Genomic DNA, 13330 nt, shown 5'->3' on the forward strand with positions numbered 1-13330 from the left:
GTTAAACAGAAATACTGCGTTTATTTTGCATTAGTGAGAGGATATAAAAGTATTTGGTGGTAATGTTACAATAGCAACATATTACGTCTGTATTACTTGTTATAGCCACACGTTTAACCTGCTTTGTCATAAGCACACGTCTAGCCTACTTTGCCATAAGCGCATGCCTAACCTACTTCTATAACAGGACCAATCCCCGCGGGGTACATAAACCCACGCCTACTGTCCTTACATGGTCTTGTTTGCTCTAGAGTCCCACAAAAAGAAAATACTTATTTAGAAATTGAATACACGTCAAAGATACTTGCGCAAGGTCCATTCTTGTTTTTATACCCAGGGTTTGTTATGAATGAAGGGACTGATGTCATCAATTTGGTTTCAGGAAACAATTTCAAGTAGATGATACTTTTAGAATATCTATACCGTTATCAGCTATAGAGATCAATAGTCTTTTCAAATCGTCGAGATTTTATATTTGTATGAAAGTGTTTACAGTTTAATGATCTTTGATAACAGATAGCCAAAATGGAATATGCTGCGATTCTTTACGCCTTTAGAAGACCGAACCGCATTTAGAACAAAGAATCTATAACGGCAGAAAATTACATCACGGGGAGAATAGACCATTCTTATTTCTCAAAGATGGACTAAATTGCATCTTAATGTTTGATATCGCCCCCGCCGGACTAAATCTGTAACCCGGACCTATTTGATTTGATATCTGCCTTGCACTTCATATATTAATCATCATGCTCTCCCAAAAGTGGGTTCACTGACAAAAATAAACACACGGAGTGGTTGGACATTGAGTTAAACATTGGTCATTGATTTGGCGAATGGCTTTGAGTACGAAATCAAATCTGTTTTGAAATCATTCCACCATGTTCCCAACAAAAGTGTTCCTCTGAGGTAAATAGCCATTCCAGTGAGCAAATATTTCAAATGAGTGTCATAGAACGTGTCCGTTGATCCCCGGGCAGATTGACTTTCAAAAGATCGCCCCATACTCCCTGCACTTAGTTTCACACAATTTAAGCCAAAAAAGCGTTGACTTAATTGATAAATTAGATAGCACTCGCAATGTTTTGTACAGTAGTCGTTATACAAATTTCAAAGTAAATTCATTTGTCTCGAAACCAATAAATTCCATTAGCAGGGCATTGATTTGTGCGACATTAACTCGCGCAATACCAACCAACAAGTTAATCATTGTTTATGAGCGTAATTTCTCGTGCGTTTATTTTCTTTGCTACATAATCCTGGAAATATGTTTCACAACTTTACACGTTTGTTTGCAAACGGTATTCACCATTTGTATTTCGTTTAAGGACATCAAATGGACCAAGTATATCGAACAATAGATTGTTTGTAATGGTCGGAAGTTGTGTAGGAATACAACGCGTGATCAGTCGATAGGAAACTAATCCGCGAGTAGCTATTTAATAAAGAAGCGGCGCTATACTATCCATTCAAAAATATTAATGCATATAATTTGAAACACGTTTACAAGTCGAAGGTAAGTTAAAAGTAATCTGATTTTGATTTTTTTGCTATTTGTTTGTAATCTTTACTTTTTGCATTTTTCTGTTTCATTTCATGGCACTGTAAAAAAAAAAAATGTAAAAAAGAACTTCAATAAAAATGATAAAGATGTATTAAAGGTATCGCTGATTTCCCAATAGGACGTGAGGGTTGAGGATTACTCTTAAATTCAATAAAGTTCGGCGATCGTGAATGACAAGTCTATAAAGCGCCGCTGTCGTGGTGATTTCTTCCAGGAAGCGCGTTTTCGTAAATCTCCTGAAAATTCAGGATAAGATTCTGATAAAATTTAATTTAGATACGATCGAATTGATTAACAAATAACAAGGCTATTGATGTTATTTATTTTTGCAATTATATATAAACCTTTGTAATTTTACTTCATAAAATTAATCCCTTTTTTACTTAGAATATAGAATTTAAACTTAAGTTACAACAAACACCCATAAGGTCTACCGTAACTTTCAAATACTCCATTTTTTGGCCATAAACTAATATTACGTTAAGAAAAAAAGCAAAATTTTTTAGCTTTAAATTTAAACTTTTTTTTCTACATCTATATACATATCTCTTCTTGAAAAGGAGGTACATATAGACTCAAAATGGCACTGACCATCCGGCCCTCTTTATTGAAATGCTTCGTTATTTTTTTACTCTCTATTACTAATATTCAATTGTCTATTACTATCTTATTTTTTTCAGACTTTTGCGATAACTTGTGTACTTGAAAATATTAATGTAATCCTAGTCCACGTGCCCTTTAAATATAACGAATAACAATTTTAATTAATTGATGAAAATATACATATTCAAGGATTATTGTTGTTGTACATACCGTTTAAGGTGAATATCATAAAAATCGAAAATATTGTTCACATTGACATTGATTATTCACAATTTTTTTAAAATATAATATGCATTCATTCAAAACTGTACAGATCAAATTCATGAGATTGCGCGGACTTGAAAGATGATTCACACCATGCAATTGTATTAAGGTATTTTGCATGTCAAAAAATATACGTAGAAAGAAAATATTAAATCATAATCCTTTATTTTTTGTGATGAGTCTTTCTTAACAAACTGTTCTACAAGAGATTAAAGAATCAAATAAAACCATAAAAACACGTGTCCTGATGACCCTAATGTCTGCCACAGCGTACCTGTTATTCATCAGATATATGTGCAATCATATCTCTTTGTATTCATTCTACAAAATGTGAGTGTTCATACTCAGTGCAGCAATTCTGTCAATTCTCTGATTTTATTGTCAATGGAATATGTTCAATTCAATACCGTTTATTACTAATTAATCGACACTGAAAGTCATTTTAGCACGTCGATGACTTTCTTTCAAGACTTTGTTAAACAAAGTCATGTACTTGGATAAAGACAAAATACAGTTTGCACTGGGATCGGAAATAATAAAATGATAATTTGGACAATTGATAGAGATTAGAATATAAACCAAACTCAACATCCGTCGATCCCCGGAAGTAGCGTAGACTTGCGTCACTATGCTGCTAGACACAGTTCTAATCATTGTACAGAGCGACTGCAAAATAGGTAGCTAAACCTTTCATGAAAAAAAAATCAAACTAACCAAATTTAATTATTGCACATTGCGCATGACTTCGCGCAGCTTTCTTGTTTTTGTGTACTGTGTGGTATGCCTGTAGTAACATCGTTTATGAATACGTATATGATCTAAAGTATAAAATAAAACTATATGGGCTGACACAATTTTGAACAGGAAACTTGTTTTGGTAATCTAACTCGTTTTACAAAACGATTCAGCGTTGCTCAGACCGAACACCACACACGGCTTTCGCTGGTATGTAATCATTTCAATTTTAAGTTAAGGACGGACACCACATACATTGGCACATTATATCTTGGCTATTGTAGAGTTCACTTGATCTCTTTTACAATTCATAAAAGAACAAAATCGCGCTTTGAATTTACAACTCCGGTAATAAATTCGGAGAGAAATAAATAATTAATGCGATAGTTTAGCTCCAAGACTGTCCATTAAATAGATCAGATGGTGGCTTTGCATTTATTTTTCACTAATCTTTGATAAAATGCGCGAACTTTCATAATCATACAATATGGTCCTTTTTAAAATCAGGATTGTAAATAAATATATAGAATTTTTGTAGATAAAAATGTTGTGTCATATTTAAAGGTTATGAATTAGACTTACTCGTTACTAAAATTGCCGCGTTAGATTATTATGAGCAAGATTTGTTTTATACGGTTAGCGAAAAAACATTATGCTAGCAATTTGCAAAGTTGTTGTAGGAGAATTATCTGCACAATATAAAACATATCTTTTTAATGGTGAATAATGAGTTGTTGTGTTTCTTTTACAATCTCTAGTGAAAATAGCATTAAATCTGTTGTTTATGACCATTAGGAGCCGGACTATGCAAATTTACAGGAATTCCATGAAAAAATAATCGAGTAATTTCCGCTTATTAATCGGACGCATGAGCTACGGGATGGTTAGCGGGAGAATGCAAGATAGTTCTTACGCTGCGGAGAATGGGCAGCAAGGCGAGACGATGATTTGGCTGACAGAAGCCGGTCCCGGTAAAACCGGGAAATTGCCGTCGAATTCTGTTACCACCCTAAGAAAATGAGCGACAATTGACACCAAGGTCACCGGAAAAAGGATAATCTTGTTTATTGGCGAAGCATCCGCGCCTTTAAATGTAACACTTTCTTAGAAATTAAGAGATTACAGAATCAAATTGACCAGGGTTAGATGTTCTTTTACATCCGCTGGTAAAAGAAATAATGGTGCAATCAATTAGATTGCTTTAATACATGTTATTTTTATTTGACTATGTATTCAGATACATTAAGAGATTTAACAAAATGGAAATTTCCAATGGTTTCAAGAAGCTTCCATATTAAAATTGTAATAGAAAGGGAAAATCTTTGCAATCAGAACACAATTTTAAACACCCCAAAGCAATGGTACTTTTCCGGCGAAAAATTCTTTTATGTAAAACAAAATTCGGTTTGATTAAATTCACCCCTCAACACATAGGCACTAATGTTCGTACCTGCTCCATACGAGGTTGACAGTACGGTGTGTTTGCAAAACTGAAGAATAATTACTGCATAGAGATAACCGTGAAATTGTTTTAAAGAAACCTTCAATTTTTTCCCCATTTGTTTCAATGTCAATTCAAAATGTATGAAGTAGTACATTTTGTGATTAGGAAAGCTACTTCATGTAGATATAATGCATTCATTATCCATTATGATATCGAAAAAGTACCAATAAAGTGTTTTCTACCTTAATCCTTTGTTTGGTCTTAAAGAAACAATAAAATATTTTATTGATATGAAGTATTAACAGGCCATTTTGTGATTGAGGAAGCGCATCAGTTAAAGTGATGAGTACTGCTAATTGTAGTGTAAATTGTCAATGTGTAAAGAAAATCGTTAAATGGAGCCAGTTGCAAATGAAGGACAAACGAATCTATCTATCAATGATAAAACCAAAGAAAACATGACGAGACATTAGTGTTCCCACTTTATCATAAGCTTCCAGTTCTTCTTGTTCCGCCTTCAAACTCCGACTCCATGTTATCACAGGAGGAGCTCCTTCCGTGACAGGCAGTTGGCTATTTTGTCTTCTGTAATTTTCTCATTGCATCAGATCTGATATAAAAATTTGAATAGTGTGTGTGATATCGCGATGTAGAAAGTTGTCTGTCAATAAATCTTGGTGTTGGCCACTTAAAACCAATCGATCGAAACGAAAGTGGTGCAGAGAATTGCATAGGCAAAACGCTGAGGAGAAAAATAGTGTCCGAATAGTGTTACTTACCCGAGGAGTTCTAATCTCAATGTGAAGACTATTAATTCGAAACAGGTACGTTGAATTAGAAGAAAAAAAAAATGACAACGGATTCATTATAAGCATATCAGATAAAATTCACAGATTTTTATAAAGTAGATAATAGTCACCAATCTTAAAAAAAAATGTATTAAAAAGTTCGATTTCTGTTAATTTATAATAAAAATGTGTCATCACAAAAATAATATAAAATACAACATGAGGATTATACAATAATAATAGATCGTTTATATCCGTATAAGAATTGCTCATACGTCTATGAAAAGTATTCTTTGCAGTTAACAATGAGAACTTGTTCAAATGGTTTCAGACTATTGGAGAACGTTAACAATTTTTGCATTTTAATTTTTTTAATCTTTTTAATATTTTAATATAATGTCACTATTGAACAAATTAAGGTCTAAAAAAAAAGATTGTGCAAATTCCTTTTTTTTAATTGAATTGAAACTCGGAGCCAGATCAATCCATGTTACCCCCTCCCACCCTTGTCTCAAGAATTGACCGCCGTTATGGCTAGTGTGCGGATTATGAATGGATATAAGCCGTATAACGCAATGGCAATGCGGTGTTTTATCAGCATATCTTTTGTATACGGCTTTGTCTTGGCATCCCAGATGTAGATTTTCGCCAAAAATGAAGGTTTTTCGTGATTAGGTACTTTTTGGTACGTAATGATAAAATGATGTATGACCCGTGGTATGAAGCTTTGTGCTTAAATCACTAACAACGCAGCTGATCTCTCTCATTAAGAGATGAAATCATCCACTGCGTGCCTTAAACCAAATGACGAGTCCGCATAATCACTTAAAGTTTTGCTCATTGTTTTTGCCCGTTACAAAATTCCAATATCATATAATTAATATTATCACTTCTTTTTTATTTAAAAAAAAATAAAAATCGTCATCTAAATTCATTTACTTCTTACAAAATTTGGTATATACCCGGTATGGCAAACTGAGTATGGAGTGACATTGTAAATTTATTTTTGTAAATTATCTAAGTGAATGTATGTACAAAATGTAGAATATGACAACTAGGATATGATAACGCGGAACATCTACATTTTAAAAAAGAAGCACATACAAACACGTGTAATGGCATGATAAAATACTTCTATGGTGATCTTGTCCCATTATTTTTATAAATTTCGATTTCACTTATAAGATAAGGGGTTTTTTTTCTTTTAAAAAGAGTAGATTGTTTCTTTTTGCAAAAAAAGTGTATAGCTCTTCATAAGAACTGCTAACTGCTATTTGCCAGCTGCTTATTTCTCAAACTTGATCCATACTTTCAGTTATTGTTTTGCTTACTGCAACCTGTGGCCTTGAGTGACATTGTGCACAAAAACCTATTAAGGTCATTATGATATACAACAAAAATGGATGCCTCCAAACTATATCTCAGCCACATTGGCATAATTTCTGTCATGCAGTTAGTGAAAAAAAAAGTTTCAGCTGAATAGAGTGCGTGCTGATCAATGCAACTGTTTATTGAACAAAAGCCATGGCGAATAAAGTGTACGTGATTCTGTAAAATAAATATGGGTAAAAAATAACTATATGATGTCCTAATTCACTGACTTCTTAGAAGCGGTAGTGGTTAGAAACAAATAAATACTGGCTAGGATCCAAAAAAAAGTTGTTTAAAGAGGTTCGATCCTCTGGTTTTGGGTAGCCATTTTGGGTCACCTCTAGTCTGGAAATTCTGTGTCATATATGATTACTACTTGTAAATTCCTTTTTTACAATTCCAAATAAACTATATTGAATAAAATAGTGAAGGAAAAATTCCATATTTAGAGAGTGTAGTAAGGGACTATATTTTGTGGCGGAAGGTTTTTAAAAAGAAAATGAACATTTTTCATTACTCAGTTGTTTTAGAGTTCCGTCATTTTGGCTTTCTTATTTTCCGTGCAGACCAAATTTTCAGATAGTTTATGCATTGGGATATCTTCGTGTTGTTTCAAAAAACATATTTCAACAATATTTCAATGTTTCTATCAACATATATTGGCATGTTTAAGTGATATTTCATAAAGGTAAAGAAAAAATCAACTCCAATTTCCCCCTAAAATAAGCTTTTTTTCTTGCCATATCTCAAAATTTACATTATAGACCCATACTTTTGCTTTTATTTTCTGAATATTTAAGTTTCTTTTGACAAGTCTGTCAGAATTTGAGAAAAAGTTTGAGACTTTTAAATTATTTAATTGCATGTTCAATCGTTTATGAATAAAAATAGTATTTTTTCAGTGCAAAAAGGTCAAAATATCCATAAGGTGAAGAAATTGCAAACTTTTTCATTAAATTTTAATTTTATTAATTCTAAATAATGTAAATTTGTATTTGATACCATGGTTCATTTCGATAAAAAATTATTGAGGGAACAGCGATTTATGTGCAATTTGCACTTTCAGTGCAGAAAGGTCATATTAAATACACCGTAGCACCGAACGGAGCATATAGACCTCAAAATTTTGTTTTGAATTTTGGTTTAGATATGTGTGTAGATGTTAAAAAAATACTTTAGAAAAAAACTTAGAGACTTTCGATCGCAGGATCCAACGTCCTTTTAAAAGTCCGAAAGATTAGTGAATGATCATGCAAAGAAATTTCCATGCTCTAGGAAAATAATATGTATTTATGTTATATTAGTTGAATTTGTTTCGCTAATACATGTATACTATATTTCAAGCTTGTTGCATTTTATTACTTCATATGAAATTATTGAGGTCATGTGGTTTGATAGATATAAACGGTTGCGTAAGTGCTTTTTGTCAACGTAAACTATTATCTTTATTAGTTAAAAAAATCACGAATTGTAGAGGAAAGTTTTCTTATTTCATGATTATTTCACATCAAAATATAATTGAATAGATGATCCAAATTACTGAAATTCTATAATTTATAACATTGCTTACTTGATTTCGACAACTTTTCTATAATTCTTCTTCATTAAATGACAAATGTTTTGGCCGTCATGTACATACAAATGTCAGTAAACAGTTTCAGTAAGTGTCGACATGTCCAGTAAGTTATCAACAGTTTCAGTATGTTGTCAACAGTTTCAGTAAGTTATCAACAATTTCGGTAATTTATCAACAGTTTCAGTAAGTTGTCAACAGTTTCTGTAATTTATCAACAGTTTTAGTATGTTGTCAACAGTTTCAGTAATTTGTCAACAGTTTCAGTAATTTATCAACAGTTTCTGTACATTGTCAACTGTTTCAGTATTTTATAAACAGTTTCTGTACGTTGTCAACAGTTTCAGATTTATCAACAGTTTCAGTACGTTGTCAACAGTTTCAGTATTTTATCTACAGTTACAGTAAGTTATTAACAGTTTCAGTAATTTATCAACAGTTTCTGTACGTTGTCAACAGTTTCAGTATTTTATGTACAGTTTCAGTACGTTGTCAACAGTTTCAGTAAGTTATCAACAGTTTCAGTAATTTATCAACAGTTTCAGTACGTTGTCAACAGTTTCAGTAAGTTATCAACAGTTTCAGTATGTTGTCAACAGTTTCAGTAATTTATTCACAGTTTCAGTATGTTGTCAACAGTTTCAGTAGGTAATCAACAGTTTCAGTAATTTATCAACAGTTTCAGTATGTTGTCAACATACTAAGTAAGTTATTAACAGATTCAGTATGTTGTCAACAGTTTCAGTAATTTATCAACAGTTTCAGTAATTTATCAACAGTTTCAAAACGTTGTCAACAGTTTGAGTAAGTTATCAACAGTTTCAGTAATTTATCAACAGTTTCAATATTTAACAACAGTTCCAGTAATTTATCAACAGTTTCAGTACGTTGTCAACAGTTTCAGTAATTTATCAACAGTTTCAGTAAGTTGTGAACAGTTTCAGTAAGTTATCAACAGTTTCAGTAAGTTGGGTAACAGTTTCTGTACGTTGTGAACAGTTTCATTACGTCATCTACAGTTTCAGTAAGTTATTAACAGTTTCAGTAAGTTGTCAACAGCTTCACTAAGTTATCAACAGTTTCAATTGTCTACAGTTTCAATAAGTTGTCTACAGCTTCAATAGGTTGTCTACAGTTTCAGTAAGCAGTTGGGATCTGACAGTTGGCTGTCGTACAAATTGAATTACAGAGAAGTGTGCATGATCCAATCTCCTTTTATGATGTCCTTTTTTATCTTTGAATTGGTAGTAAGAAATCTTTGCAAGAAGATAGTAGCAAGTTTTAATGAAACCGAGAACTAGTCTAGATATGATGTTTAAAACTAGAATAAACAATATATCAATGTTAAAATTATAACACAGAGCGAATTATTTGACGTCATGACAAACTGCTTATTTCCATATTTATATATCAAAGCTTACGCCCTTTTCTAAAATCATTTCTTATAATAGGTAGACCATTTATCTTGTTTCACCTACAGTGAAATGGTTTTGGGGAATAACGCCAAGTACCTGTCATTTAGACAAACGTTAAGGTGGAGTGATCCTCTGATAAGAGAGACAACTTCTGTAAAAAATAATCTCACTTGTTTCTGTTTTCTCACAATTATTACAGCATGTAGCCACAAGGGGGACCGGGGTTTGGTGGTGGTGGTGGTGGTGGGGGGGGGGGGTGATGGACCCCATTTTAGTTTGGAAAGCAATATTTATTTGAAATGAATTTTGAACGAAAATTATGGAAAACCATTAAGAGAGAAAGCTGTCAATGTGACAGCAAACTAGGTTTTCTTTTGTGTGAACAGTATATCCATAATTCATTTGTCGACGTGAATTGATAAATACTAGCTATTCAGAAAAAGGGATTCCATCCTAAGTGAATCGCATTTAAATTATAAAGTTGTTGATTGGAATAAATGCTTTTAAATCTCTCTGATTTGTTTTCTCTGCGGCAGATTCCGCAGAAGATAATACCGTCCACGAGAGAGGCCGCTCAATCTGTATCACTCCGAGCCGCGGAACACGAGCCCGATGCAGATTAATTGAGACTATTTCCATTTACTATCTCGATTAAATAAGACACCATATAAAACATACCCAGCGCTTCCATTAAAATATTGACTCTTCTTACTTCAGATAAACAACTTGTGAACAGTTGGTCTGGTCCCCATTTACCTCGTCCTTCCATCCGTCTAACTGAGGTCATTACCGCCCTTTGTGGGATAACATCGGTTCGGGCCAGTGATGCGTGACCTTAATAGATCCCTAACGAGTTCCCAGTCCGGCCGTATTGATCCCCTACTAATGGCTCAAAACATAAACCTCCCCAGCTATCGCCTTACGTTACAAATACAAATTAACGTCTTATGTTAAAAGTCGCTCTACAGTATTAATAACAATACGATGAAAACTCACTTAGTGTACATATCAAACGAATACAAAAATTGACTGGTTTCCTACTTGATTAGGTTGTATAATTTTTGAACTAGCGTAACTATGGTAGCAGTTTCTTAATGTAAAGGAATTTAATAAAATAACACAGTCTTTAAGATACAGAATCATTTACTGTATTTACTTGCAGCAAAACTGAAAATATCAAAAGAGCCATAGTTTTGCAGGAATGTATTTGCAGAAGCTCAAGCATTGGTCGTATAAAATAGTCTGCTATAACTATTGCCTAATAAAAATTGCCTCGCACATGCCATTTTTCTGAAACGGTTGTTACTTTGTAATAAAAATAATTTAATTGTGGCCAGTCATTTATCAAAATGTGACGTTTCTTTTTCTCTCCCTTTCCAGATGCTGATGTTAGTTTTCCTCGGGATGTTCTGCCTCTCCGCAGCTGACAAGGAGAACCCGATTCCTGTAAGTGACACGGGGGAGGGCACGCGCTGTGACGCGGACCTAAACATCGCGCAGACGTGCATCGCCTGCTCTAGACTTCCTCAAATTATTGCTGTAAAATTAACAGACTGTTGCAGTGAGGACAAAGCTTTTCAATTTTGTCAAATCTGCACAAAGAATAGCGACGACTGTTTAAAGGAAGCGTTCAGTATCAACAATCTAGAGAAAGGGGTTGTTCTGGACGGCTACAGTGACGTCGAAGACGTTCCGCCGGAAGCTATTGCAGATAATGATATGAACAAGAGGTTCGGAACGCTGTCGATGGGAGGATCGAGCGGTTATCTCTACGGAAAGCGGGACCTCGATAAAAGATATGGACGGCTGGGTTTTGGAGGATCACGGGGATTTATTTACGGAAAGCGCAGTGACGACAAGCGCTTCAGCCGTCTTGGAATTAGTGGATCAAGCGGGTACTTCTTTGGGAAAAGAGACATGGGTGTGGACAAGAGGTATAAAAGTTTGGGAATGGGAGGGTCCACCGGCTTCTTCTACGGCAAGAGAAGCGATGACGAGAAGCGGTTTGGGACCCTTGGTCTCGGTGGATCCAGCGGTTACCTGTATGGAAAACGAGACAGCGACAAAGAAAAGCGCTTCTGGAGGCTAGGGATCAAAGGTTCCAATGGATATTTGTATGGAGGAAAGAGGAAGCGTTTCGGACAACTTGGAATGGATTCTTCCAGTGGGTACTTCTACGGCAAACGCTGAAGCTCGATCACGACATGCAATGACACGGTGTAATATTTATACGTTTTGAAATGATGTTAGATGTATTCATCTTGACAATCAGACTTTTGTTGTTTCATGTGATGTATCTATGAGAAATTTCTTCGTAACGGTATTTGTATTGTCCATTTTATCAGTTTGTTTGTATTTGTTTCCAAGAGAAACTTTTAGTGTCGCAAATTCTTGTACTGTATTTTCTTATCAGGAATTTAAAAAATAAAGATCACAATGTTTATTTTCCCTTTGTGTGCTGGGATTAGATTTTCCTTCGGTGTAAAGCACAAATCGGAATTACCCACTTGCATGTTTACATGCTTCTTGTTTAAATTTTGTTTAATTTAAGAAACGAATTTAATAATAAAGGTGGCGACATTGCAAGAAATTAAATGTAATTTTTTTTCTGCAATGATTGCCACTTTCATAACCCGTATGAATCAAGAAAAAAAAATGCATTTTATTGTTTACTGTAAACGAATTACATTTGGCTGTGTATTCTATTTAACAACATGGAAAATCTCATATTTATTGTTTTTTTTTATACTTTGGCAACATTTTTGGCCAGTTTCAGTCAGAAACAAACCAGTTCAAGATATGTTATCATTCTTATCCTCAAATGTACAAGATGGCCGCATATCCCCCTTAAAATGATGCCAAATTGAATATAGGTATCGGGATTACTTTTTCCATGATTTAATATCGAATGTCAAGAAATTGTTTAGTTTCTACATAATTCCTTGAAAGCCGTTAAGATCGGGAAACATTTTTACCAAATCAATTGAATCAACGAAGTCATAATAGTTCTAGCACCAAATAGACACTCTGGCATCGTTTAGCAGATTTACAAGATTTCAATCCTGAATATAAAGATGTCATCACAGTATATTATAATGATGTTAACAGAGCATACATGTATGTTGATATTACCACTACATTTAATAATGTTACCATTCCATATGAAAGATGTACCAATATTCATATCATGTGAAAATTGATCTTCAAGTTCAAGTTCAAGTTCAGTTTATTCGCTCAAACGAAATAATTTGGTACAAGAGGAACACATATATAATACACTCAAATACAAATCGTCAGAGGTACATACAAACAGGTACATTTTCATACAGGGAAAAAAATAATAAAAAGGACAGACTATAGAATAACTACTTATGTAAGATTTTGGTATAAAGGATCCTAATAGGAAAACAACTAAGAAAAGCAGACAGCATCAAAAATATTTGAAATAAATACACACAATTTTCTTAGCGATTTACAATTGCAATTAGTCATGAGTTCAGAAAACTTAAAATAATTTGGTCTTTTCCAATATTTTGTGTTAAGGTATTTTTCCCTTATTTCTTCTAGTGCCGA

At 33.6% G+C, this 13330-nt stretch overlaps 1 protein-coding gene across 2 annotated transcripts; it reads left to right on the plus strand.

Annotated features, from left to right (window-relative positions):
* Positions 1–1314: 1314 nt before the first annotated feature.
* Positions 1315–12205, plus strand: LOC105317980 (uncharacterized). 2 transcript variants are annotated; one of them, XM_011414820.4, is made up of 2 exons: positions 1315–1516; positions 11138–12205. In XM_011414820.4, the coding sequence occupies exon 2, from the start codon at positions 11138–11140 to the stop codon at positions 11945–11947; it is 810 nt and encodes a 269-aa protein (XP_011413122.3). In that variant the 5' UTR covers positions 1315–1516; the 3' UTR covers positions 11948–12205. The 2 variants fall into 2 exon arrangements, with proteins under 2 accessions (XP_011413122.3, XP_011413123.3); XM_011414821.4 differs by lacking the exon at positions 1315–1516 and adding an exon at positions 5151–5434.
* Positions 12206–13330: the final 1125 nt, after the last annotated feature.

Source organism: Magallana gigas, chromosome 2, assembly GCF_963853765.1.
Source record: "Magallana gigas chromosome 2, xbMagGiga1.1, whole genome shotgun sequence".
In the NCBI taxonomy this organism is placed as follows: Eukaryota; Metazoa; Mollusca; class Bivalvia; order Ostreida; family Ostreidae; genus Magallana; species Magallana gigas.

Bases quoted from the DNA above. Each gene is read 5' to 3' on its own strand.
- LOC105317980 (XM_011414820.4), top strand. From the start codon at position 11,138: ATGCTGATGTTAGTTTTCCTCGGGATGTTCTGCCTCTCCGCAGCTGAC.